Source organism: Nelusetta ayraudi, unplaced genomic scaffold (genome assembly GCF_046127955.1).
Source record: "Nelusetta ayraudi isolate G7.1 ecotype Tasmania unplaced genomic scaffold, CSIRO-AGI_Nayr_v1 ptg000024l, whole genome shotgun sequence".
In the NCBI taxonomy this organism is placed as follows: Eukaryota; Metazoa; Chordata; class Actinopteri; order Tetraodontiformes; family Monacanthidae; genus Nelusetta; species Nelusetta ayraudi.
Window position 1 is genome coordinate 63,340 of NW_027466074.1, and position 26,661 is coordinate 90,000.

A 26,661-nucleotide genomic window follows, 5' to 3' on the forward strand; every position below is an offset into this window, starting at 1 on the left:
TTATTGAATGTTCATTTGTTGTAATGGTGGGCAAATTAATTTTATGGTTTGTGTGATGACTCCATTTCTGCGATTCAATTTGCGATGAACAAGCCAAGCCACGTGTGTGGTGGACGCGGTTAAATAAACGCCCTCCTGCACGCAGCTGCATGCGGTTGCGACGTGAGCGCCATGGAAAGCAGCAGAACGCCTCCCTCGTTTTTTTGTTTGTTCCTCTAAACTTCGGTGCAACTCGTTCAGTTTGGGTCCACTAGCCTAGCTAGCTGTGACCGGCCGCTCCGTCAACATGTCAGGTGACACGGTTGGCCTGGGCCATTCTCAGGGCCCACTTGGAGAATTGCTGGTTTGAAAGTGCTGTTCTGGACAACTGGCGGAAGGAAGTGAGAAGGCAGAAAAAGTTCACTGCTCAGTGTGTGTGTGTGTGTGTGTGTGTGTGTGTGTGTGTGTGTGTGTGTGTTGGGGCGACTTCAAAGGCGACGCTGTCCTCCTGTGGGCCTTCATTTACGATCTTGCTAAAACGTGGACGACACCGTGGGGGCTGTTTGTGACGCTTCAGCACTATCTGCTTCCTCCCTCAGATAACGAGGAGGCAGAGAAAGTTCAGAGCAGAGTTCAGCTCAGAGGCCTCCACGATTTCATGTCAGTGTGTATGTGCGTGCGAGCGTGCATGTGTGAGAAGCCAACCAGCTGCTGTACCAGAGAAGGTTGCTTTCATTTGCATAAGCTAATGAAGGTCAGGCCCGGACTGAACGCGCGCCTGCAGTAAGACACGCGGCCACTTTTGACAGCACACGCTCGCTCGTAAACAAGGTCCGTCCATAAATTAATCATGTTCTTGATTAAGAGCTTGACAGCCGCTCATACGGCACTGTGATAAATTATCATTTATTGTCATACAACAGAGACATATTCCCGGGTGAAACAAATCTGTTGACCGGTTGAAAAAAGTCATTTTTAGTTATTTAAAAATAAGACAAGCATTCAGACTCTGGTTAGTTTTCATAAGATTTTAGTCTCTATTTCAAGGGGAATTGCTACTAGTAGTTACTGCTAGTTACCCTTTCAACTGCAGCATCCAACACTCATAAAATCCTAACACTGAAGTGCAACACATAGACAAGCTGTCCAGGAACTCAACCGTCCAAATCACTAGATAATATTGATTGATAATCAGGATTTGAATCAAGACCTTTTGTTTTAAATCCTGATTATAATCTTCACCATAGCGGTCTACCCCATAATCATTTGCAATTACAGCTGTCTGTGACTTAATTAATTTATTCATTTCAAATAGCCGGGGTCGGCCAGATTGCTTGTCTATGTGATGACTAATAAAGTTCACACTGTCCTGTTTAAAACACACAGAAAACGCTTGTCTTCATATACGCCGGCGTTCCGAGCATTTTGCATTCTATTTAATTCCGACTCGCTCGTGTCCAACGGCCTGCGTACGCATGGATCCAATCGTCAAGCCAATTAACGCGCAACTGATTTAGTCGTCAGAGTCAGGACAACAAAAAAAAAAACAGCGAGATGTGTGTGACAATGAGAGGAGTTTGCAGACAAAAAGGCGAGACGCGAGGGTTAATTGGACGGGACTTTGTGCCCTGCGACGAGCAGCAGGAAAATAAGACGTGCGTGCTCGTCGGCGGGCAGCTGCGTCTTTAATGACTGAAACATGATGAGACGGGGCGCTGCTGAGACTGCATCCACCTGTTCGGTTCCCAGGGAGCTTCCCCGCCAAAACTGTGCACGCGCGCAAACAAACGCAAGCGCCCCGCTAACGCGCCGAAAACGTGGGGCGGTTAAGTATCTGCCGCGCTGATTTGCATCTTCCACTTCAAACAGCTGCAAATAAAAGGGCGCCGCGTTCCAAAAAAAAAAAAAAAAAAAAACGGAAAAATAAATAAATAAATACACTATAAGCGCAGACACCAGAGGCAGGGAGGAAGAAAAATGGGATCTGGGTGCGAGATTTAAGTCTGTGGGGGAAGGAGGGGAAAAGAGGGAGAAAAAAAAGAGGGAGAAAAAAAAGAGGGAGAAAAAAAAGAGGGAGAAAACAAATGAGCAGAAGGCAAAGACAGCGAGCAAACACAGGCGCAGAGCTGGGAAAACGGCCGTGCTGCCGGAGAAGGTTTGCTTCTTTAACGCCGCTTGTTTTTCTCTTTAAAAGAAAAAAAAAAAAAGTTTTCCCCCCTCGGTGCTCTTTGCACAAGTTTTTTTTTTTTTTTTTTTTTTTTTTTTTTTAAACGACCAAATATTAGGAAAATTAATCTGGGGAAAATCCATGTCTGTGCAAAATGATTAACAATTACTGCTCTTGGCGCAGACAGCCTTTGAAGTATGATGGCAGCCAGTTATTTTTTTTTCTCCTTTTTTTTGTGATGTAGGCCACTGCCACTAGCCTGACGCTAAAGCACGAAGCCCTGCTGGAAACTTATTTCTCTTCTCCTCCTCCTCCTGACACGTGACACATGTTTCTTTTGGCGGCAGCCCACAGTCCAGATAATGCCGCTTCACCACTGCACTGCAAGTTCTTCAGTACCAGCTTCTAATCCTTGACAGCGCACGCTGAGCCGACAACCCGTGTGCGGCGGTTCCTGGTTCATTCATCGAATCAGACCTGACACGGCATCAAAACAAGTTGTTTTTTGACACAGGGGTATTGATCGGGGTCAGAATGTGAAAACAGAACTTGGACTAACTGACTTATTAAAGCGAGAACTCTGACCTCGAGGAAGAATGCAGAGCAGGGAGGGGACGAGCCCAGATTCTCAACAACAAGCCCGGAACAAACAGTTGGCTGACCTGAGGTGGAGGCGCGGCCCTGAGCAGTCGTCAAGGGGGAGTGTGAGTCATTCCAATCAGCCAGGGGTCTCAATATGACCCCCAAATGACCTCTGATGTTAGAGGTTTTATGCAAAATTCACAGTCTGTCTAGTCTGTCAGTGAAATTCGCTATTTACCTTGGCTCTCATCTTCTCAGAGAGTGACATAGGCAGTTGGGATCTTTGCAAGCCTATTGCCGTGCTGTTCATGCCCCTTGTGATGTCACATAGGGCACAATATCACTCCCAGGTTAGGGAGCAAGGTGTCTGTTCTGAGACCATCTTGCGTTCGTCTTGTTTTGGTCAAGGCATCAGTTTTAGCCGAATGCTAAAAACCCAGCGCTGTGGAAGGCTCTAAACAGAGGGCTAAATACATATATGTGTGTCTGTATATGTATATCTATATATATATATATAGATATACATATATATATATATATATATATATATATATAGATAGATAGATATACGTGTGTGTGTGTGTGTGTGTGTGTGGGTGTCACAGTGCTGCTAACCCATCACAGCTGTCCTTGGGTGAATGCGGGGTTACACCCTGGACAGTTTGACAGTTTCTCACAGGGCCACACAGAGACAAACAACCATTTCAACTTTAAACGACTCCCACAGACAGCTCTTGACATGCACAGTTCATGTGCATGTCTTTGTACTGAGGAAGGAAGCCTGACAGCTCGGAGAAAAAGCGCACACGCACAAGTGAGAGCATGCAAACACCATGCGCAGAAAGAGGCCCCGGGCGCAGGAAGTGAACCCACGCTGCTGCAGCACCGCGTCAGCGGCGGAAAGAGAATAAAGATCTAAAAATGGACATAACGCAATCTGCAGCGCAACACAGACCACAGGCTGACGTGACCCCTGTGGAAAATAATGCAGCGCGGCTAAATTGAGTGAGACCCAAAGAGCGGGGCTGGAGAGGAGGCGGCGTCATTTCTTCTCGCCCATCTCGCGTGGAAATTTGATCGACACCGAGGTCAAACGGTGAGCGATCTGAGCAGGAAAAGGGAAGACAGGAAGACAGAAGGAAGGGATAGATAGCGAGCGGGATGGAAAAAAGGGAGGAAATGAGTGATGGAAAGAAGGGGAATGACGCAGGCTCCCATTTCTCCCATTATCAACTTGCACACGAGCCTCCCGGCGCTGTTTTCCAGGGACCGGAGAGGCAGCGCAAGCGAGAAGTGCCTGTGGCAGCAGTTGCTGGAGTTAAACGATATGGCATCCGAGCGGGTGTGTGTCTGAACACGCACACCCACGCACACAGAAACACACACTTTGTTTTCTATCCTTGTGGGTGCTTGCGTCGACTTCCCTTCATTTTCCATTGTTCTGTACAGCCTAATCCAAACTTTAACCAAAAACGTAACTCCATTGTAACTGTAACTGTAACTGTAACACTTAGCTTCACTTCAACTCACACTTTGCCTTGACACTAAACTCTTTAGCTTGACGTTTAACAATAAAGTTGCGAGGAAAACCACAAAGTGCCCAGAATGTCCTCTGTTTGTTGGAAAAGTGCTCCAGTCCTTGGATTGCCATATTTACCAACACACACACACACACACACACACACACACACACACACACACACACACACACACACACACACACACACACACACCTCTCGTTTTCTGTCATAGTGAGGACTTTACATCGAATTCCCTTCCTTTTCCATGTGGGGACGTCCCAAATTGTTTTCTCTCAGTTTGTTGAGATCCCAGTCCTCAGAGTGCTATATTCACAGACACATGCAAGCATATACATGCACGCACATACACACACACACCACTGTTGTACGGAGCTCGGCAGCTCTGACATCGCTCACGTCTCTCACGGCCTCCTCTGGCACGCAGCAGCCATGTCTACAGATGTAAACCCGTCATTTCTCGCACTCGTCTGTTCTCCCGGCCTTCTCACCGGAGACTTTCTCTCATACTCCACTGTTTTATTTAATAGTCGAAGGCGGTGCAAAGGAGCGAGAAGGAGATGGGGTAGTTATGGGATTGAGATGGCGCGGGGAGGTGGGGATGGTGGGGGGAGTAAAAGAGATTTTCCCGCTGACTAAATTGGAAAATCACTTGTTATTATTACAGTGGAAAACCCAGGGCCAGTAATGCGCTGTGAGCGGATGAATGGACGGACCAGACGTGTTTCGCCGAAGGCGGCGAGGATGGAACAAAGGGCAAAGATGGAGCGAGTTATCCCTCCGCCTGATGAATCAATGAATAATACATTGTTCCAGTTTGAAAAGGTTGCCTTCACTTCGAGCCCATCTTTTATAACCTTGATGTTTTTGGCAGCGTCTAGCCTGCAGCCCAACGCAGGGCTAACAAATCTATAGATCCGCCGATGAATCGCGTCTTTTTATTCCCCAGCTTGTGACGAATCTGAGCAGATAAATGACAATGATGACAACATTTTTCATCTTAATGAAGCATTCTCCTTGGAGCGCAGGCTAAATATTTAATAGCCTCTCCCAGCGACCTTGAAAGCCCCTCTAACAAAGACAAAAGGGACACCCCACTTTCTTCCTTTTCTATTGTATTCATTCCTTTAACCCTCTCCCTCCATCTGGACCTCCCTTCAAGAGGAGAGGAGGCAACAAGAGCAGACACATAACAGCACGGCCTCCTCGTAAGTGCTGTCATGCTTTTAAGGGAGTATACAAAGTAAATGGTCTCTGTCTCTATTTCAAGGCTCAGTCTTGATTTCCACAGTTCAATTTTTTTCAACCACATGAGGCACCGCGGTCACTCCTGGTGTTGCAAAAAGGTGACAAATTCAGATTTTTTTTTTTTCCCAAACAACATGCTTTTTGCTTCTGCACCATAAAAAAAATAAATAAATAAATAATGGAAAAAAAACCTTTGCAACATGTTCTTTCAGTGGATGAGCTAATGAGGTTCACACACAGAGTTGGGCTATAAAGTGAGGTAAACTATTTTAACACTTCTCTCCTCGGCAGGCAAAATAGCACAACTAACGCCAGCAGTTCTAACGCCAGTTTCCTCCACTGGATTCCTCATCTGCTGTGGGGGTGTAACTGCAGTCGGTCCGCTCTCCCAGGTGTAAATTCGTTCAAGATTAGCTAACAAGAGCGAAAACCTGAAGGCTTTCTCTTTCCCTCAGTCATCCTCTGCCATCAGGAGAAACCTCTCAAACGTGTACGCCGAGCCAAAACACGAACGTTACCACAGGCGGGAGTGAAGTTCAGCACAGTGTGAGCGAAAGCCTGCTGCTGCTGCGACGTTCGCATTTGAACTCAAGCAGTCGGCTTCTCCGGCAGCCACGAGGGTCCTGGCCGCCGTCCAGCACCGGGGGAGACGATTGTGCAGGAGTGCTGTGCAAATGCGCACGCTGGCAGGATGTGACTTTCTCCTGTTTTCACACGGCACTGCATAAAGAAGACAATAACAGCCCTTCCAGTGTTTGAGTAACCTGTTAGCAGCTGGCAGGTCCGAGTCAGAGGCAGACAAAGCAACAGATCAATTTTTCATTCAACGGCCGGGGCCAGAGGAAGGAAAAGGCTGCCATAGACAAAATAAGAGACCGCTGTGGAATTATAAGGGGAAGAAAGTGCTTGAGGGGGAAACAAAAGCGTCACCTTTGCCTTTCTACTTTTTTTGTCCACCTTTCGCTGAGAAAAAAATCCCACTGAGAGAAGCCCTCGTGTCCCGACGTGTGTGTGTGTGTGTGTGTGTGTGTGTGTCCGCAACTTCTACTCACAGCAACAAGAATCTGTCCACCGCTGTGAACGACCTCGATGTACTGGTAGTCTATGAGGCAGCCCATGACGGTGATGTAGGAATGGCTCTCTGTGGTGCGGACCCCCGGAGCCTGCTGCATCTCGTTCCTCACGCAGCCCGGCCCGTGTTCGCTCCACCACGAGTGGTGGGCGGAGATGTTAAACGTCAGCAGGTCACTGTCCTGGAAGGGAGACAAAAACGAATGAGCAAGGTACCGTATGTGACTGAAGAGCATGCGATGAGTTCTTTGGGGAAGCCATTGTGCTACAGTGCAGTGGGCAGGGAGCACAAATCTGCAGGCAGCTCTGTAATGTTTGTATGTAGGACACTGCGGAATTAGCATCGTGCAGCAAGAATGGCACTGGTTGGTTGGAACTGTGATCACCATGTTTGAATTTTGCTACGATTCAAGCGATCCACAAACCTGCCACATATCCATTCGGTAACCAATATGAAGCATTCATGAAGGGTAAACCTGAAATCCCGATTAGACAAACCTTCAGTTGATCACGATGGAGTGGACCAATTCAATTTGTTGCTGTTAGTTTGTTAGTTCAAAGCTTCCAATTTGTACAATGGCAAGCATTAGCCGTCCATCAGGTCAATCGCTAGCTGCTAATGCTAGCATCATCTGGATCATCGACACTTATTTGGAACTCATGCACAAAGCCAGACATTAGATATCGAGAGTTTGCCTTCAGTAGTACTTTCAGTAAGTGTGGCTAATGGCTTCTGTGAAGAAGACAGATGTAGTTGTTTCTCGGTTTTGGTTGTGTTGCAACTTCAAGGAAGCCAATTGGTTATTTGATACAACACAGTTTTAAAGACAAACTGGAAATCGTTGGCATGACGGATGATCATGATTCCAGAGTTGAAATCTGAGTTATCAGGTTACACAACAGAACATATGTACTTGGAAAAAAAGCCGAGCTTAGACTGATGGGCCTGTTTGAAGCAATGTCAAACCCCAAGGTGAACTATCCCAAATAAAGCTAATATATCTCAGACATTTCTTTTGCACATTTCAGCAAGTGCAACTACTGAATTTTCAATCAAACAATCTGATCTCAGATCTCTTATTCATATATATATATAGAAATCACAATTTATGATGCTTAAAATCATTCATTCATCCATTCATTTTCCATACCCGCTTAGTCCCGAGCTCAGGGGTCTGCTGGAGCCTATCCCAGCTGTCAGGGCAAAGGCAGGGGACACCCTGGACAAGTCGCCAGTTCATCGCAGGGCCACATAGAGACAAACAACCATTCACACTCACACCTACGGACAATTTAGAGTCTTCAATTGACCTCACATGCATGTTTTTGGAGTGTGGGAGGAAGCCGGAGAACCCGGAGAGAACCCACGCAGACACAGGGAGAACATGCAAACTCCACACAGAAAGGTCCCAGGCCCGGAATCGAACCCACAACCTTCTTGCTGTGAGGCCGCAGCGCTAACCACTGCGCCACCGTGTCGCAGCTTAAAATCATACTACTAATAATTATTCACATGTACATATATATTATTTCAATGTATTTCTATGTTGTCAGTGAGTAAAAATTTCACAGATAGATAAAGAATATAGTTCTCAGGACTGAATCACTTCTGACTTCTCAAGTTACCTTAAATCTTCCAGCTTGCCGAAAGCTCACTGTCACCCTACCCATCATCATGGTACCCATATTATGACTGAGTTGCTCAATGTGTCAAGAAAAATTCAAAGTTTTTTTTTTTTTTTTTTCAATAGAAACCTGTACATGTTTTCCTCAGGATAATCCTCTCGCCCCACCGTCAACAGATTTATTTGGAACAAGACTCCAGTGGAGGAAAAAATAATCCACAGCTGAGAGTGTTTATTTGGAGCAACAGTGAAATCGTTTCAGCCCAGAGACGTTGCTCCTGAGTGGATTTTTTTTCTTCTTTTTTCAGAGCGATCAAAACAAAACTTCACTCAACTTTGCTTGATGGAACCATCAGCTAAGGACATCTCAAAAACAGAGGTGAATAAAACCTTACACCTTGCTTTCACGTCAAAATTCATCTTTAAAGTTTACCCAAAAATGTTTACTAATAGCCTCAAGTACAGATATCCCACTTTTTTTTTTATAAAACATTTTTTTTTATAAGGACTGAATAATATGTTGACACACGAGCCCTCACATGGAGATGTGCGGAAGCTCATGCCAATCAATAACCTAATCTACAGCATTTGAACCCCGCATCTGGCCCTCGCTGACGGGACATGCATTATTAACAGGGCCCGAGTCCTATCAGGAAACATCTCTGATGTCTGTCTGCTCAGCCGTCCCACCGACACCGATGCCTGCACGCTCACGGCAGACCTCACAGCCAAATCCCTGATCTCGCCGTGGCCACCTGCTTCGAGTTCCCCTCTCTGTCTGTCACTCAACCAGACGAGGACCGCTGAGGGCCGGGCGGGAGAACTACAGACACAACAGAAGTCGGCAATCGACGCTACGAGCTCGGGTTGAAGCCGTCTTCAGCTGGCCTCGTCGGGGGCCAATGCTCAAGGCGCCGTTGGCAACTCACTCCCAGGAGTGTTATTGCTACGCTGCAGCGCTCACCAAAGAAATTATCTCATAGCGAAAGTCAATACATATTTGGAGACAATCCTGTTATCGAGATCAGCGTCGAGACGGGGCATTCTGCTAAGCTTGAAATCAAATCAATGGAATCTTATTGCTCACGCTTTACTGTTTCTGAATCATAGTGATGGGAGCTGTGTGTGTGTGTGTGTGTGTGTGTGTGTGTGTGTGTGTGTGTGTGTGTGTGTGTGTGTGTGTGCGTGCGAGAGAGAGAGAGAGAGTGCGAACACACTGGGGACGACACCTGACTGCCAAACAGTCGCTGTTGACACTTCAGGTCGTGATGAGTGTTTTCTAAATATTTCATAAGAGGTGGCCCTGCACTGGCTTTACATATTAATCCTGTGGGGGGGGGGGGGGGAAGAGGAGGGGTGGTTTGCAAAGTAATACCAAGCTGGCATTGCGTCTCTCTGTGACCGCTGAGATAGAGAGAGGGCGGCAATTATTCTACGTTTAGTAAGGGGTAGATGACTTAGTACGTATTTCGCCCCGCAATTTACCTTGTTTTGACTTTTCCTCGCCCTCCACATTTCAGCACCGGCTGAAAGGGCCCATATGTCTCCCTGTTCGCGGTGTTTTAATTTTTGGCTCCAGATCCAATTCATCTGACGGGACGACAGCGAAGCTAAACTGCAGAGATGCCGACTTTGTTTACCATACTGCTCACAAGAAAGGTTCAGTGTTCCTCTTCATGTGAGGTAAACTTCCCCAAAATAAAACATATTATTAAAATCAACTGGGAACGGCAGTGTGGTAGCACTTCACGAAACTCGACAGGGTCAAAAGGTAATCGGCGAAATAAGATTTAGAAAGTTTCACCTTCAGCGCGCTCTGTGCAATGCATGTATAAAGCCGAGATTATGGTCAATACAGTCGGTATTGTCAGTAAGGAAGGTTGGTGTTGTTGAGATTGTTGAAATTCCAGCTTTGTTCCTATCTTTATTTTTCATCAGCTCCAGTGGAATTATATCACATAATGCATTGATTATCCAAAAATAGAGCATGTTCAGCACTGTAGGTAGGAAAGGTGGGTATTGCTGTTAAGATTGTCGAAATTCCAGTACTGTTCCATTTTTTACATCCACATCTTCAGTGGAACAATATCACAAGATGCATCGGAGCATGTTTAGCCCTCTGAGGCGTTGGTGGAGTGGCAGGGGTCTGTCTGTCTGTCTGTCTGTCTGTCTGTCTGTCTGTCGGTCTGTCGGTCTGTCGGGTCTGTCGGCCTGCACCGCGCCATGGGGGAGGGGACAAAGGATCAATCGGAGGTGATGGAGCATGTGGCGTACGGGCTCTGATGGCCGGCCCCCTCACTTTACCGGCCTGGCCACCGATACACACGCACACACACACACACACAAAGACACACCCTCCAGAGCTGTCCTGTCTACACCGGTCAGGGCGAAGATGCAGAGTATTAGCCTTTGGATTCTGGCTTACACAATAAAAAGGCAGCCACTCTCTTGGAAAGCTGTGTGCCAAGTTTGGTCATGCATGTGTGCGTTTAGGAGGGGTGAATGAACCCTGTGTGTGTGTGTGTGTGTGTGTGTGTGTGTGTGTGTGTGTGTGTGTGTGTGTGTGTGTGTGTGTGTGCGTGCGCTCCATTAGCCAGCTCTCCTCCTGGCCACCATATGCAGTGCTGTGAGCCCAGGCTACCTCCATCTGTCGGGTTAATGCCCAGTCTCAGCCCCGAGCAGCTGGCCCCTACAAGCCTCATTATTCTAGCAGGAAGCTCACAGTAGAGTAGACACACACACACACAAACACACACACACACACGCACACCAGGCTGGATGGACACACTTGACAGAGCCCAGGTTTCTCTCTCTCTCTCTTTCACAAAGTCGCCAGAGCCTGGCGAGGTGTTTCAGAAATTCATTATGGACGTCCGGATCGGTGTGAGATGAATGCAGCCGGCGTGAAATAATCATTTGCAATGGTCAAGTGAGAAAACGGGGAGCCAAGATAGCGACGGCTTGGCGGGCCGCGTGGAGAAGAGGGCGGAGGTGGAGAAGAGTGAAAAGGAGGGTTAGCCCTAAAAAAAAAAAAAGAAAAGTAAGAAAAAAGGCAGGGAATAAATTAGAGAGAGATCAAAGAGGGAGCGAGCGGAGCGAGACGGTTTGGAGACGCACAGTTGGCAGAGGGAGGACGGCGGGTAAACGCGCAGGTTGTGTGCAGATTTTAAATGATTAAAGGGGTGCGATTATTAAAAAAAAATTACTTTTGCAGCTCTTTAACTTTCTGCATTTCGGGGCACGCCAACTAACACGGCAACTACGAGAAATGACAACTTGCATGCCGACTTTTCTCCGGTTACTGAGCTGGAACGAACCGTTCGGATTTTGGGGGACTTTCAAGTTGACCTGGTTATCACAGTAACACCTGTGCAGACTCTTTTTTTTTTTTTAATGTAGCAATGTAGCTAGGGTTAGCAGCAGTGAGTGGCTGGCCAACCACAAGGTAGTTGGCTCTCCCAAGGTATGAATGTAGCAGATGGGGGGGACATAAACGCTTGTTTTGTAAAACAATGAGTCTTTTTTTTTTTTTTTTTTGACCAAACAAACCTTGTTTACCGTTGGGAGTAGAACACCATTGATTACTTTTATTATTATTCTGAAACTTGGCTAAATTGGGTCCTTTTTAATCACACATTTAGCCGGTTTGCGCTCCATTCTCTCAGCCGAGACGGGAATGTCGGTTGCGTCTGTTGAAGTTCGTCATGGCTCGGCGGGCGCGCTGACGGGTCTGACAGAAACCTGATGACAAAATAAAGTCTCACCTTGGACAGGCCTCCTACATCCAGGTAGAAGCAGATGATGAAGACGTTCCAGGCTACCCACAGCGTCACCCACACAGCGTACTGGGGGAGAAGGGGGGGAGGGGGGAGGTGGGCGGAGACACGTACACATTAGCTCCATGGAAACTGGGCGATGTGAAGAGAACGAGATATGACCGCCGCTGAAGAAACCGACAGCACGAGTTAACGCGTTGCACCCGCGGAACAGTGAGATGAGCAGACAGTGCCCTCCCACACATACCCTCTCTCACACACAAACACATATATTCTGTATATTCTCTATTAACTATTAACATTGCAGTTTCTCACTGAAGGCATAAAAACTATGTATGAACACATGAACACATGTAATTATGTCAGAAACAATAAAAGTGGAAAATAACTCAAACGTCTTCAAATTTTTCATCGTAGCCACCTTTCATAAAAAGCATATTTAGAGTTTCAAATGGGTTTTTTTCTTTGCTGCGTGGTTACAGATATCTTTCCCAAATATTTGATGTCTTCAGCATCTGTATCTGCAGTGAAGAAAGTTGCAAAGATAAAAAAAAAAAAAAAAAAAAATTGCATGAGATGGCGGCACCGAGGGCACTGAGGCTTTTTGAGGCCGCATTAACTTCAAGAGTCCAGCCGGCAGACGCAGACAAGCATCCTAACTTGTGATGAACCCGGTGTTTAAATTGTCGGCCATGTCAGAGGGGGGAGCAGAGAAGCAAAAAAAAAAAAACAACCCAAAAAACATGCAAGTCAGATCTTGAAAGCCGGTAGCCGGCTCTCACTCATCTCTTCTCTCAACGCGTCTAATCCTTCATTTCCTCTTATTTACTTTAGTTTCCCTTTTTGGTTTTTTTTACTCTCCTCAGCTCCCCGCCGGTCATTAATATTACCTGCGTGCCGCCCCGTTCTAAAAATGGGCTCTGAATTCCAAAGGGCGTAACCACTTAGGTGCAGTTATACAAAAAGCACATTTATTCAGCACAGCGGCGGCACTTTGGGGCGAAGCAGGTCAGCCGCCGCAAACTGCACGACCTTCTCTGTCCAGAAACTCAGAAGAGTGCCGAGCGTAAATCTGATGAGCCTCTTAGCTGGCCCCCAATCACCCCCCCCTCCTCCTGCACCCCCATTTAATTAGCTCTAATTACCGGGGGGATTAGAGTGATTTAAGGGTGTCGCGCAATGCGGTGCACTTCGCTACCGCCGAGGAAAAAAAGGGCAACGTCCGACCAGATGAGGCCTAATCCCAAGTGAGCCGACCGCTTTCAGGTCCCGAGTGATGCGGCGGACGAGCGCACTCACCACCACAATGTAGCGCGGCCGGTACTGGATGGTGCCAAAGAGGCCGAGGATGACGATGATGATGTGGAAGAAGTTGGCGAGGATTGGAGCCCACTGGTAGCCCAGGAAGTCAAAGACCTGCCGTTCCAGGGCCATAACCTGAGACAAAAAAATAAAAAACAGACAAACGTTACGAGGCGTGTTCTGTTCTGGAGGCAGTGGACTGTGTGGACTGTTGTACCCCGACCGTGGGAGCGCCCAGAGTTGAAGAGAGGAACTTTCGTAAAATAAACAATGACAGATTCATTGATTCCACCCCAGCAGCGCTTCAGAGGAGCTTCACCTTTCCCCCACTTCGCCTCCAGGGTATGAAAAGACTGTGGGAACTTTACTGGAGAGCGTAAATACCACTGCAGCGAGCTTAGGAGCTCATGTAAAACGTATGTATTTCTTTTTTTCCAGCAAACAAATGCGTACAAGCAGGCACAAGCAGCGTAAACTCTTTGCAACAAAAGAACCGGCGGCACAGTTTCCCTACAAGACGCCAGGAGAAATAAATCATTCAAAGTGACCTGTCTTTTGGTTGTTTGCCTTCATTGCCTCTGACTGAGCGGTTTGCATGCAACAATTTGTGCCAACCAGGTATAAAAAGCCAACGCAAACCCTTGATCAAGGCAATTAGCGTGCATGAAACGCAGAGATGAGGCAGCAACCTTGTTTTTTAATTGCCAGCCGAGGGGAGGTTATTTTCCCTGTCTGCCTGTGTGTGTGTGTGTGTGTGTGTGTGTGTGTGTGTGTGTGTGTGTGTGTGTGTGTGTGCGTGTGCGTGTGTGCGTGTGTGCGTGCATGTGAGTTTGTGTGTGTTTGCGAGTCCATTTTGTTGCATGTCGGCGTGTCATTTCCAGCCATGCAGTTGAAGATGGATGGTTTGGGGGGGCTGGGAGGAAATATGAGGGGTGGGCATTCTCGTCTCTGCCGCAGCGATCGGAACGCACCGGCGGAGCGTGTGCAAACATGCACGGAAATGCAACCGCACTGATGGGAGCACGAGAAGCTCGGCGATGCAGATGTGAATGAAATACTTTGACGGAGACGGAGAACAGGATTTTGCATAAAGGGCGAGGGCTGTCTTCACGTCAGGGGTGACCTGTGACCCGCAGTCAGTGTTTCTTGTGGCAAAGCAAGAAATATGCTAAGATGTTCTTGCCTTAACTTTAAATTCAGCTGCCAAAAACAAAGAATATGGGGTGTTATTGTCATTGCTGTATTGTATTTTTTGTATTTTACTTGCTGTTGTTTCTGTTTTCCCGCCTTTTTTGTTGCCCCATGATTGCATCGCCTGTGTCTCCTTGACAGCCCAGCCCTTGACTGAAATAATTTAAAAATAGTCCTTGTCTCTCTCTGCGCTCGGTCCTCGGTTGCATTGTCAGTTTCATGCACAATCCATCTTCGTCCAGGCCTGCAAGTCTGTTTCATAATTGTTTCCTTTCTAGGATGAGTCTCCTATTTTTTTTTTTTTTGTTTATTATTTGATAAAATGTTTTTCTGTCTTCCGCAGTTTTGTCCGCATTTGGTGCCCTGCCTAAACCCCCATGTTGACGGTTATTGTGAGCGATTGGCGTCGTCACCTCTCACAAGCAAAAGGACGCACGATTTGAGTCCAACTTTGGATCGTTCTGTGTGGGGTTCGAGTGTCCTACGCGCACCTGCGTGGGTTCTCTTCAGCTACTCTTGCCTCCTACCACAGCGCAAAGGCCCAGGAATAGGCAGGTTTGACGGTAAGTTTAAATACTTGCGTACTTGTGATGAACTGGCGACTTGTCCAGGGTGCGACCCTACCTTTGCTACCAATCCGCTGGGATTGGCTCCAGCGCCTCTGCCAAATTGTGGTGATAGGAACTATGGCTAAACAAGCAAAAAGACTACAGTACTACAAACTGCTCAAAGGAACACGCGCGATGCACACACGTACCAATAACGCAACAGTCATACTAATGAGCAGGAGCCATCATCTGTCCAGTGCACGTCTTAATGATCCTGAGACAGACTCATCACACACAGCCATTGATTTATTCAGTTAGATTTCCACCAATGATTGAATTGGAAAAAAGTGAAACCGCCATGAGGAATGTCTGTGTCCGTGTGTGTGCGAGGACGTGCGCGCCCACGGGCGGCACTGCTAGCCTCTTAGACACTGTGGCGAGCCTCTCACGTTCGCTAACTCAATAATCCGCCGAGATGACAACAATCAATCAAGAACAGAGAGGTCTCACACACCCGCAGAGGCAAACGTTGAGGCAGGCAGCCGCTGCGCGTGTACGTGCACGAGCACGCATGCATCTAGCGGCGATTAGCCCCCGATTCATAGGAAGCGGACTACGGGAGAGTGGGCCGGAATTTGATCAAAAGATACCGACGCTTTCCAGGAAGAGCGAGGCGGCTGTACAGCGGCCCGTAAAAGCCTCCCTCCGACCTCCTGCAAGCACAAATAACTCCCCAAAGAGTGACGGAATCTCTTAAGTGTGTATCTCCGTCCTGGGTGTGTGCGTGTTACCACCGCATACCACTCCTCCCACTGTAAATACTATGCAATTAGGAGGTAGGGTAATAAAGCGGGATACAACAAGGTACCTCTTACGCCTCCAGTATTACCTCTTTTGGCCCCGATCCCGCGCTGCTTTGTAACGTCAGTTACCTCCACTTGACCAGCAGAACCTCTGAGTTGCGACCAGGAACTCATTGGAACACCGCCCGAGGTTGGGATTTTTGGTCAGAAGTTTGTAGGGGCCCCAAAGCTTGTGGTTTTGTTTCGTTAGCACACAGTGTCATTTAAAAAGCCATCGGGGCAGGATTGTAAAATGTTAACCTCTTGTTTTTATGCTTTCATGTGTGTGCTAATGCATTGTAGTATGATGCCAGTCATAAATATGACAGTCTTGCTTTTTGGAGTCACAACTGGAACCATGTCAATGTGACTGAGGTCATTCATAGCACTTGAAAGACTGCGGACTCTCTCATTAGCCCATGAGGATAATGGAACGCACCATAAAGGGCACACACTTTATCCAGGTCTTTTGGATTTGGAGTAAATGGGGCATCCACAAACAGCAATGACAAGCGCCCACGAGTGGAGCCATCCTCGATCAAGGCTGAAATCATTTTGCGCCATCACCGCCATCACCGCCGTCAGAAACGCGCAAACCGAGACGCGGGAGCGAAGTCAGCGAGGCGCGAAAGCGATGAGAGCATCTCAGAGGACGAAGCAGTTTGATCTGCACCACTTGATTGGCTAATGAAGCTGTTGTGTGTGTGTGTGTGTGTGTGTGTGTGTGTTTCAGACAACTGGCACAGATGTAGTCAGAAAACAGCCGCTCTGCTGGTGCAGAGAACGCTGACGGTGGTGCTGCGGTGGGACGCACCTCTGAGGGGTTTGGTGTGAAGTGAAAGAGGAGCTGACAACATGAAAAGGGGACAAAGGCGACCGGTCGTCCTCGAATTCGCCTCTTAGCCTCCAGATATCACAAATCACATTGATGCGTCTTTCGCTCTGCAAAACATCCTCCGATATCACGTTAAGCCCAATGTGTCATCAGCATTTTTTTTTTTTTTTTTTTTTTTCATTTGAAAGCAGGTCTGCGTATGTGACTCGAGGCGGCATGAATCATTTGTCATTTAAGTGCAACCGGTGCAGTCGGCCAGAAGATTGTGAGTAGTGACAGCACGAGGAAGAAAATAAAATTGTTCTTGTTTTTCTTGATCTGGACACTATTCGTGGTGATTTGATATCAGAGATTTGAGTGACGTAGACCCCCAAGACTATAACTATATCATCTGCTACAGTCCAAGTGATGGCAGCATCTACACAAGTAGACATAATTATTTTGTACACATAACCAGTACCGAGGACCAGGAGAGGAGAGAAATTAAAAAATTAACCCGCGCAGATATTTTTCTTTGTCGTTTTGTTCAGCCAATTGATTCTGCGGAACCTGACCTTGGGTCTGCGCCAGACAGGGTCGCTCGGTGTTACGCTTGAATTGCCTGATCACGTCACTTGAGGTTTACTGTCATCGCCCCGGGGTCTCGCATGCCAGCGTGTCTAATGCCGGAGTCAGAGCCGAACGCTCAAAATCCATGGTGTGGCACACCAAGCTCACCGCAAGAGCGAGGGGAAGAGCTAGTGCTCACCAACTCCGCACTGTCAATGTGCTGTCAACTGTTAATATGTAGTAGACTTATAGACTAGCGGTGTTGCCACAGAACGCTTCATTGCGAGGCCAAAACTACTGGCTGGGGAACAACTTCAGGGATCGACGCAATCTCGCTCCGTGCGCTTGGTTGAAACGCTCTCAAGTCCACACAATCAACTACAAGGGGAGGCTGTTTCAGCACTTCACGTAGTCATCGCCCACCAGGTCTGTCACGACACCTGTTTTACGGCTGATCCAAGCAGGAGCTGGGACAAAACATGTGAGAGAGTCATGAATCAGCACCTGGCAGTCTTTCTGTCTTTTTCTTTCCGTCACCCTTTGCCTTGGGCTGTCCTCACTCACTGCGTCAAAGCTTGCTCCTCCAAGAAAAAGAAATTGAAAAAAAAAAAAACAACACTTTTTTTTTTCCTTTTTTTTGTCCTCGCGTAGCTAATGGTGGCGGTTCTCAGTGCGTGCGTGTGTGCGGTGGAGGGCGTGTGGCTTTCATTGGGTTGGCAGAGGGTCGCAGAGATGGATAGCCCTCAGTGGGGACCAGTCCGGCGGAGCTGAGACGGGGATTAAGAAGCAGGGTGCCTTCATAAGCTACTTGCTACTCCGACCGATTGACGGGCGGGGCTCACAGTGGAATACGTCAGCGCTGAAGAGAATGCTGAGGTGAAACAACAGGGAGGTGCACGCGGATGCTTTTTTTTTTTTTTTTTTTAAATATACGCAAAAAAGCCAATTTGAACAGCCCACCAGTGAAAGATTTCTTTATTTACTTAATGATGAAATACGTTAAACCGCCGCCACTCACAATGCGAAAAACAAACTAATCTCCCAGCGCGGTTGGGAAAGCACAAATCCGCCGTCGCTGCACAGAACATGATTAAAGCAGAGCCCTGAGAGAGAGAGAGAAAAAAAGTTCCCCTCTGGACGCTGGCAAAAACACTTTGAACTTCTGTGGTCTGCTGGGCTGTAACAAACACAGCCTGTTCCTGTGGTTCACAGTAAGAATCTTTTAACACTGTATCCAAGGCTTGGAATCATTTTCAGCTCTGTAAAAGCAAAGTTTAGGCTTAGTGTTATGAGATTTCGCAGGATCTGGCCCAGCAAAAACTCCAAGACACACACATAATCCCCGTCTCTCATCTGCCGCCCTGCTTCCTAATGAGAAATCGTTCTAAATAATTCATTAATGTGGACGTTTTGACTTTCGCCTGCGGAATGACGCTAGTAAATGACACCGTTTTTTTTTTTTTCTTCTGACCCAGAGTTCCATTCCATTGATACGACCCCAGCGTGCAAAGATATTAACTCGACTAATGCTTTGAAGAATTGCTTGAAAGAAAATGCTTTACAATGATATTACCTATGGCAGACCTCTGTGGTAATTGTAATCCCAGCCTTATTCGCTATTCCTTCCTGCTGACTCCCTTATAAGTGTCACTTCATTCACTTGCCGAAATGTGAATCTGCAAACTTGCAAATAGCGCCAGCGGCAAGAGAAATATTTACAAATGCAAAAAGGAGCGAGTTGCATTTGAAGCGTGCATCTGGAAAATCGTGACTTGCTCAGTTTGTGTTAAGTAAATATGACTGTCACTGCCTGTTATGTTGTGCTGTGACTGAAACTAACACATGTCAGACTTCACCACGTTGACGGAGCTAATCAGTCACTGAAGATCAAACAGAAGAAAAAAAACAACATTTATATATTCGGACTTTCCCACCGAGTCAAAACAAAAATATCAGGCCCTGTTTGGATGTGAGTCATACGAATGGGGAAGTGGTTGCAGAAGAAAACATCTCTTTTGAAACCAGCTCCACGTCTTTACGCCATTTTTGTTGTTGCTGCCTTCCAACAAAACAGCCTCCACTGAACTGATTTGGCAGCATTTTAGAGGTTTTTCTTTTCTTTTTTTTACTTCGTACCAGGCTGACTCCTCGGTGAAGGTTCACTGAGATATGACCCAAATTCAAACACTGTGAAACTCCCTCCCACAGCTGGCATCACTTGTTAAAAAAAAAGAAAAAAAAAGCTCCATGGCTCTCTTCTCCTTCCTTGATCTCTCTTTCTCCACATCATGGCCTCGGCACCAGCCAAACATTCCTTATCTGCAAAGGTGGCAGCAGCAACGTCGGGGTCATCGGAGGCTAATTTGGACTCCAGAGGGACGCGGAGTCGCTGGTTGTCACGATTACAGCCTCAACCCCCCGGGGAAAGAGAGGAGGCGGAATTAATGTCACTTTGCGGGCTTTGTTGAGGCTCCAAATTCTCTGTTTGCCGCGTGGGCGTCACGCGGAAGGGGGAGATGAGACGGCAGACTGCGGCCGGCGCACACAGACGCTTTGATTTCTCCGAGGAGCCGAGGAAGGAAAAGGAGGGACGAGAGTGCAGCGCTGGACGCGACCCAAAACACGTAAACACAGCACTGGTTGGGAGGGAAAGTGAAGAAACGAGAGCAGCTTCAGCCGGTCGTTTTAGCCTCTCCATGTCCCAGATCCAGAAAAAAAGAAAGAAAAACTGTGGCGATTTTGCCCCAATTAAGAAGTAAGCAATTTAGCTGTGACAGGAGAGAGTTCCCATTAATTAGCGACACGCGGCGGAGAACAGCAAGCAGCTGTCGGCAGTTTGCGCCCTCGGGATCCGCTCTCCATAATTGAGTCGGTGACGTCGCTCTTCCCAACGTAACACCGTCGCATCTTCCACCTGTCGGTGGACACAGGTGCGTCGTGCGCATCCCTCCCTTGAAGTCAACCGGAAATATCTGCAGCTTGTGAAACCAGGAGCGGATGCTCGAAAACAGAGGAGGTGGCAAAAGTATTTAGATTCTGTACTTGAGTAAAAGTGCGGATACTTGTGTAAAAAAAAAACAAAAAAAAACTAAATACTAAAAAAAAAAAAAATACTTAGGTAAAAGTACAGATTTCTGTTCAGTGTTATTCTCTGTGTTTATTTTTCACAATACTGAACAGTGAGCCCAAAGCCCAAAGCCAAGGCACTCTAAAATAACCTTAAAAGTACACGAGTCGTCAGAAAAAGAAATACTCAAGTAAAGTACAGATACCTGACAAATCTACTCAAGCACAGTCGCAAAGTATTTGCACTTTGTTACTTGCCACCTGTGGAAAACGGGTGGAGGTCCTTCACCGCCACCGAGCCTTCAGTCAAGCTCGCCGCCGCCACCGCCGCCGTTTAGCTCTCCAGGTTTTAATTCATGCGTCGATGTGGAGCCGCTGGATCGGAACGGGGGGGGGGGACAGACCCACTTCCTCCACCTCCATTATGGCTCAATATCCCGGCGGCGCCCGTGTGGAACGCACACAGACAGACGCGGGCCTCCGCCACGGACGGGCGCTCGCTCGCGTTTTGCGAGGCGCAAGGTTTTTGCAGTGACCACATAATTAATGGCGTGTTAAATTGAAGACATTAAAATTGCGAGCAGTTGTAAGAGGACTCTCCGGGGACACGGAGAGGGCTCCTCTTTTTCTCTTTTTTTCCTTAAGAGCACACACATTACGATAAATCAAGTTCGACGCTCGCAGGGAAGGTCAGCTGCCTCTTCTCGGTTGGCAGGAAGAGCGCTGATTGGCCGCAACCCGGACGAGAGGAATGAAAAGTACCCATTTCAGACTGGGTTGCTCCCAGCGGAACCAGTCGGCTCCGTGTGATTGGCTGTCGGCCTGATGTGCCTGCTGGGTGTGGCTCTGTTGCGGTGAGGTTAAAGGCTGCGCGAGAGCGAGAGCTATCTTTAGTGTGACGGGCCGGGTTGTCTTTCCTCCCCCTCCAGCAGCTCTCCTTCAGATTTGCATCATAAATTCTCGTGTCTCCTTCTGACAGGTTGGTTGTTTTGTTGTTTTTTTTGCTGTTGTTGTTGTCGGTCGCTGTTGCTGCGGCGCACCCGAAAAGAGAGCCAAACCAAACAACAGGGGGAGGGAGAGCTTAATATAAGGGGACCTCGGGTCTTGAGGGTCGTGCTCATAATTGGCCCTGAATGAGGGGGTCGAGGCACCGCCCCTCCCCCACCCCACACCCTCTCCCACTTTTGTTGGCCTCTACCTTTCTGCTCCACCCCGACGCCTCCAGTGGCTCCGGCCCATCTGATGAATCGGACGCTGATCAATAATTTAAACGTATTCTCTTCAAAAGGGGGCCTGGAGGGGGTGTGAACGGAGAGGAGAGCAGCCTGGTGCCGTTTCAACAAAAGGATACACGCGCGTGGGGGCGGAGCATACGAACGGCGCATTAAGTCGTCGCTCCACCCGGCAAGCATTGAGCTCTGAGGTGCGGTGATGACACAGGGGGCTCCAGGGGTCCGAGACGTGACGGCGAATTTATTGTGCCGTCACCTTGCATCGTGACCTGCGACACACACGGGCTTAAACACGCACACGCACGCGCACACACACACACACACAGACCAGGGTCCAAGCTTCTGGAACAGAAGGATGTTCAGGCAAAGCAATCCACACGGCCTTGGTCAAAGGCAAACAATCAGACACACAAACACAAACACAAACACACACATGCACGTGCAAACACAAAATTTTAATAATATTTAAAAATAAATACATTTACTGTGCAATAGTGCATTTTGGCGACGTTAAAGGATCAAAAACCAACTTTGTCCCTTAGCCACTAGTTTATTACTGGGCCACACAGAGACAAACAAACTGACACTCGCATCATAAGATCATTTCAAGCTTGTGCATGTATTTGGACTGGAAGCCTGCACAGAACCAGGAAGAACCTGCAAACTCCACACAGTCTGGGAATCACACCCGCAACCTTCCAGCTGTACGGAGAGGCCACCACTGCACCGCCAAATTCAAAAGTGACCAAGAACCCCTGTGTGAGTCAATGCTTTGTAAAGACGTTACATGTACACTAGTCAGTGCTGGAGCGGTTCCAGAGAGGTTGTCACTTTCAGCATCAAGGAGTAAACTAGAGACACGACCTTCAGCTCATGCCTCATAGACAGAGGCGTCTGCCTGAACCGCCCACATGCCATCCTGATACCGGGTCATCAGAGCCCAGGCAATTGCGCAGCAACCTGGGGGAGCGGCGTTACGGAGGGTATGAAATGTTCCCAGAAGAAATGCGTCCCTCCTAACCAGAGGTTTCATGCTAACTCGATAGCCGGACCACAAGAGTCCGGACGGATCAGCGAGGAACACAGAGATAAATAAAAAACAAGCTGTGATTGGCCACTTTGTTCCCCACCGGCTCATCTCCCCCAACAGCCTGGCAACGCCGAGGAAATACTTTTCATTACTGTTGATCACGGAGGAGTCTGCACAAGGGGTCACACACCCAGACTCGACAAGGCGTCAGCCAAATGAGGTGCCGCTAAACAGATGTTCCCGGCATCTGCGGCCGACAGAATTGAAATCTTTCCACCCTCGTCGAGAACGGCTTTCACGTCCCACTAGTTACGCAATTTTGATGAATCGCATCTCCGGAGAAAATGCCAAGAAAAGTGATTGGGCGGTCGCAAGTACGGGCTGGATCGTATTCCGGCGCAGATGTGCGCGCTGACAGCTGCGCAGGCCGCAAACACGTGGCAGTCCACCAAGTCTGCTTTGCCCGACACAATGAAACGCTTTTATTGCACTTCAATTTGCACAGGCTGCTGTAATTATTCGCAATTAAAGCAGTTTGATGCATTAATATACGAGCCACGGGCCAAGATCTGGTGCGCGCGGCCCGTCAACGCGCATGCGCCTCGCGACGGGCGCTGCGCAAACCCTATAATTGTTTCCAAATTTAAGGACATTTTTTTAAAAATTAGCATAAGAGCAATACACAGCTTAAGTGTTTTTTTAACGTGTGGGAGAAGTCATGGTGCTTGCCAGGGGATAGCGTGGAGCCCCGCAGAGATAACGCTCCTCTCGCTTTCTGGCTTTCTTCGCTAAAAACTTTCTTGGAAAGCACTTTGCCTGAACCCAGGCCGCTTCTCTGAAGCCTCTGCTACAAAGTTAGTTTATTCTCTCGCTGCGTCTTCAAACAGGCAGAGGGTAAAGTGGGCAACGTGACGCAAGATCTCGCACACCCGCGTGTGCACACACATACACACATGCAGCGCTCGCGGCAACTTTGCAGAGTATTCTGCCGGAGTGTGGAAGAGATGAGGCAGAACGGAGCTAAAAGCCTTTTCTGTGACGGTTTAAGCGCTGCGTCACCTATAACAGTGGTTTTCAAAGTGGGGGCCGCAGCCCCCCCGGGTGACGGCAGAGAAAAGATAAGAAAAACATGTAAATAAATGCCGCAATCAAAATATTTTGAATCATTATTCCTGAATATATTCTATAGTAATATATCATATGATTGCCTGCCAGTGAAAAACTGGTCATGCCGTCGTTTGTTTGTGACGTGCAAGTTTGCACCATTTATCATGGCGATTGGCTTCACAAGGTGGCGAAGGTCGTGCAAAATGGACAGGTTTGTGACTAAGTGAGGAGAAAATATGTGGCAGCATACATTAAGTACGGCTTTATGGCCGTACAGAAAAATTGTGATGATTATCAACATGCTAGTTGACAGAATTCTTAATTCTAAACAAGTATAACAATTATTGAATAGCAAATAAAAGTAAGAAAACATATTCTAAACATTCACACATTTTGGAAAAGTGTCTGTTGGCTTGCAATCCAGGAGCTAATGCTGTTTGGGGAGCCATAGCGTGGAAAAGTTTGGAAACCACTGACCTAAAACACATTTTCTGCAATCAAATAAAACCCCATATGAGGTGTTTTAAATGAAAGAAGTGCTAAGGTCACTCTTTACCCGAACAAGCTAACCCAATGTCCAACGTGAGCAGCTGCGCTGTGTCCGAGTGTGAGGAGGAGAGTCGCGTGAAATAGTGAGCGTGTCTTGGTCAAATTACATCAGTCGGTGCTGCTAGGACGGGCTTTTTCCAGGGTCACTGTTCCAGATCCGAGCCCATCACCCTTGTTCGGTGAGATTATGTGAGGCCGATTCTGCTCATCTGCCCTTTGCCGTAAAAAAAAACGCCGTGACCAAAGCGAGAGGCCCCGCCCATCCATCACCCAAACGCATTACCCCGGCCTCCCCCGGTGGCCCAGCTGCTGACATTTACAATATGTCGCTGTGGACCCGAGTCGTATATTTGACCAATCAAGGCGCTCCTCCAGCGGGTCAGCTTTAGGTCAACACCTCGAGCGCACGGCCAGCCAAGACAAAAAAAATAAATAAAAACGGACTCACAAAACAAATCATTACGTGAGACAGGGGCTTCCTCCCAGCCAGCCAGCCAGGACTCTACCATTCTCTGGGGGTGATCGGGACTCTGACAACGATCCAGGCCCGCTGTCTGGAACAGTTAGGGCCGCGGCGAGGAGAGGGAGCAGAGGCGTTTCGATCGATACGGACTCATTATCTGTGGCCTTCTGTCCCGGTGAGATCAGTCCCCGCCGCTAGGCCCCGTTGATGAGGAGGGCGCGTCGCAATTCAATTTACTGGAGGACGGTCCAGATGCCAAAAGAGGTTTGAGCAAAGCGCTCTGCACCGGCTAATTAGCAAACGTGCGAGGTTTCAGCCGCGGCTACTTTTTTACATAGAAATAAACCGTGCCTAGGTCATTTTGTTAATGGCGGTTTTGACCCTGTAATGGACTGGGAATAACCTGGCTCATTGTCAATGCATAGGTTTCAGCCAGGGCAGGGTGGGACCCGATGAGGGGGGGGGTTGGGGAAGTGAGGGTGGCTTCTTGTGCTGCGGCGCGGATGTGAAATCATGTATATTCATGCAAACACACACGCAGCCGTGCACGCGTGTACACGCTCGTGCACACGCCTTCGACCTTCTTCAGAAAGGTCACACAAGGTTTAATAGAACCCGTCTGCAGGTTAAACTCATCAGAGATGTGCGAGCGTGTGTGAGCAGGTGTGTGTGTGTGCTCCTGCAGGCAGGAAGTGTCAGGTCATCCACAAAGGGCACCGGGGGGGAAAATAAAGCCGTTTCCAGGAGTCTTCAGGGACTTTTCAGCCGCTCCACTGACAGCTTTATAAACCTCTTAACAAATGGCCTGTTCTCCTTCCCTCTAATGAGGCAAAGAGGTTCCTGGCGGAGCGGCGAAAACAGGTGTGTTCCTCAAGGTGGGTTCCTCGGCCCCCCCCTTGTTTTTTGCGAAGCAGCGCTGTGAGGGCCACTGCGGCCGAAGCTATCCAGCTCTCGTGCCACAGAGCCAAACCCCCGACACATAAACAAGCAGTCGCGCTGATTGTTGCGGGCAGCGAGAGACTTTGGCCAAATTTCAGAGCTTTGTTCTCGCTTGCGTGGGAAATTTTTTCTTCACAAGCTTTGCTTTTCCTGTGTGGTTTTGGCCTTTTCGCTAGAAAGCGGAGATTTGGGAAAATCTCCTTGAAGATTTTCACGGTTTGCATGTATACGGGAAACCAACGTTTTTTTTGTTTTGTCTCCTCTGTTTTTTTGAGTAACCTTTGTTTACATTTGTTCCTAAGCTTATCTTCTAACCACTAGCGGATAACAGAACCTCAAACCACGCTACTTTTAAGTCTTTTCTATGTTAATAGAAAGTGAACTTGTCTACTTGAGGACAACATTGAGGTGAAGAGGCACTGGCCAACTTGTTAGCAAATGTTGTTTTGCAACAGTATGTTAAGATGCTGACTGTGTGTCTTGGAATTTACATTTAAAAGTTGGCAAAAACGTGTTAATGAATAGATGAGTCTTTTCAGACTTTTCAATGGTGAAAAGCTGTAATGAAGGAATTTTTTTTCAAGAAAAAAAAGCATTTATATCTGAAGAAAACTTCAAGTAGAGGTCGAGAAAGTGGCCTTGGCAAATACAGCTCCATCAGATCAAAGCAGAACACAGTCATTACTCGTTAAGAAACTGGGCCTTTTGTTTAAAAACATGCTTTTACCAACTACCCTTCCTCATCACATACTTTATATTGTTTTCGTTACCAGTATTCCATTGTCAGTATTCCATTGAACTCTGGGAAACTTCAAAGTTTCCCATTTGGCTCTTTGTCTTGAGGAAGTTTTATGGCTCCCTTAGCTGTTAAAAGTGACATTTACTCGGGGGGGGGCTGATTGTGTGAGCATGCTCGGTTTTAATGCCGCCATAAATAACCTCGTCACACCCTGTCAGGTAAACTCAACTCAGGAGACGGTGGCAAAGTCAAGCTGGCCTGTGATCCAGGAGGGCAAAACATC

At 47.7% G+C, this 26,661-nt stretch overlaps 1 protein-coding gene across 2 annotated transcripts in view; it reads right to left on the reverse strand.

Moving 5' to 3' along the window:
• The window catches only part of nkain4 (sodium/potassium transporting ATPase interacting 4), a 42,835-nt gene that overhangs the window by 15,271 nt on the left and 903 nt on the right, over nucleotides 1–26,661 (reverse strand). For both annotated transcript variants that reach the window (XM_076028498.1, XM_076028497.1), the window contains exons 2-4: nucleotides 13,286–13,423; nucleotides 11,975–12,055; nucleotides 6,567–6,767 (exon numbers count right to left, since the gene is read on the reverse strand). In XM_076028498.1, the coding sequence (XP_075884613.1) occupies nucleotides 6,567–6,767; nucleotides 11,975–12,055; nucleotides 13,286–13,423 (420 nt within the window). The remainder of the gene's footprint in view (nucleotides 1–6,566; nucleotides 6,768–11,974; nucleotides 12,056–13,285; nucleotides 13,424–26,661) is intronic.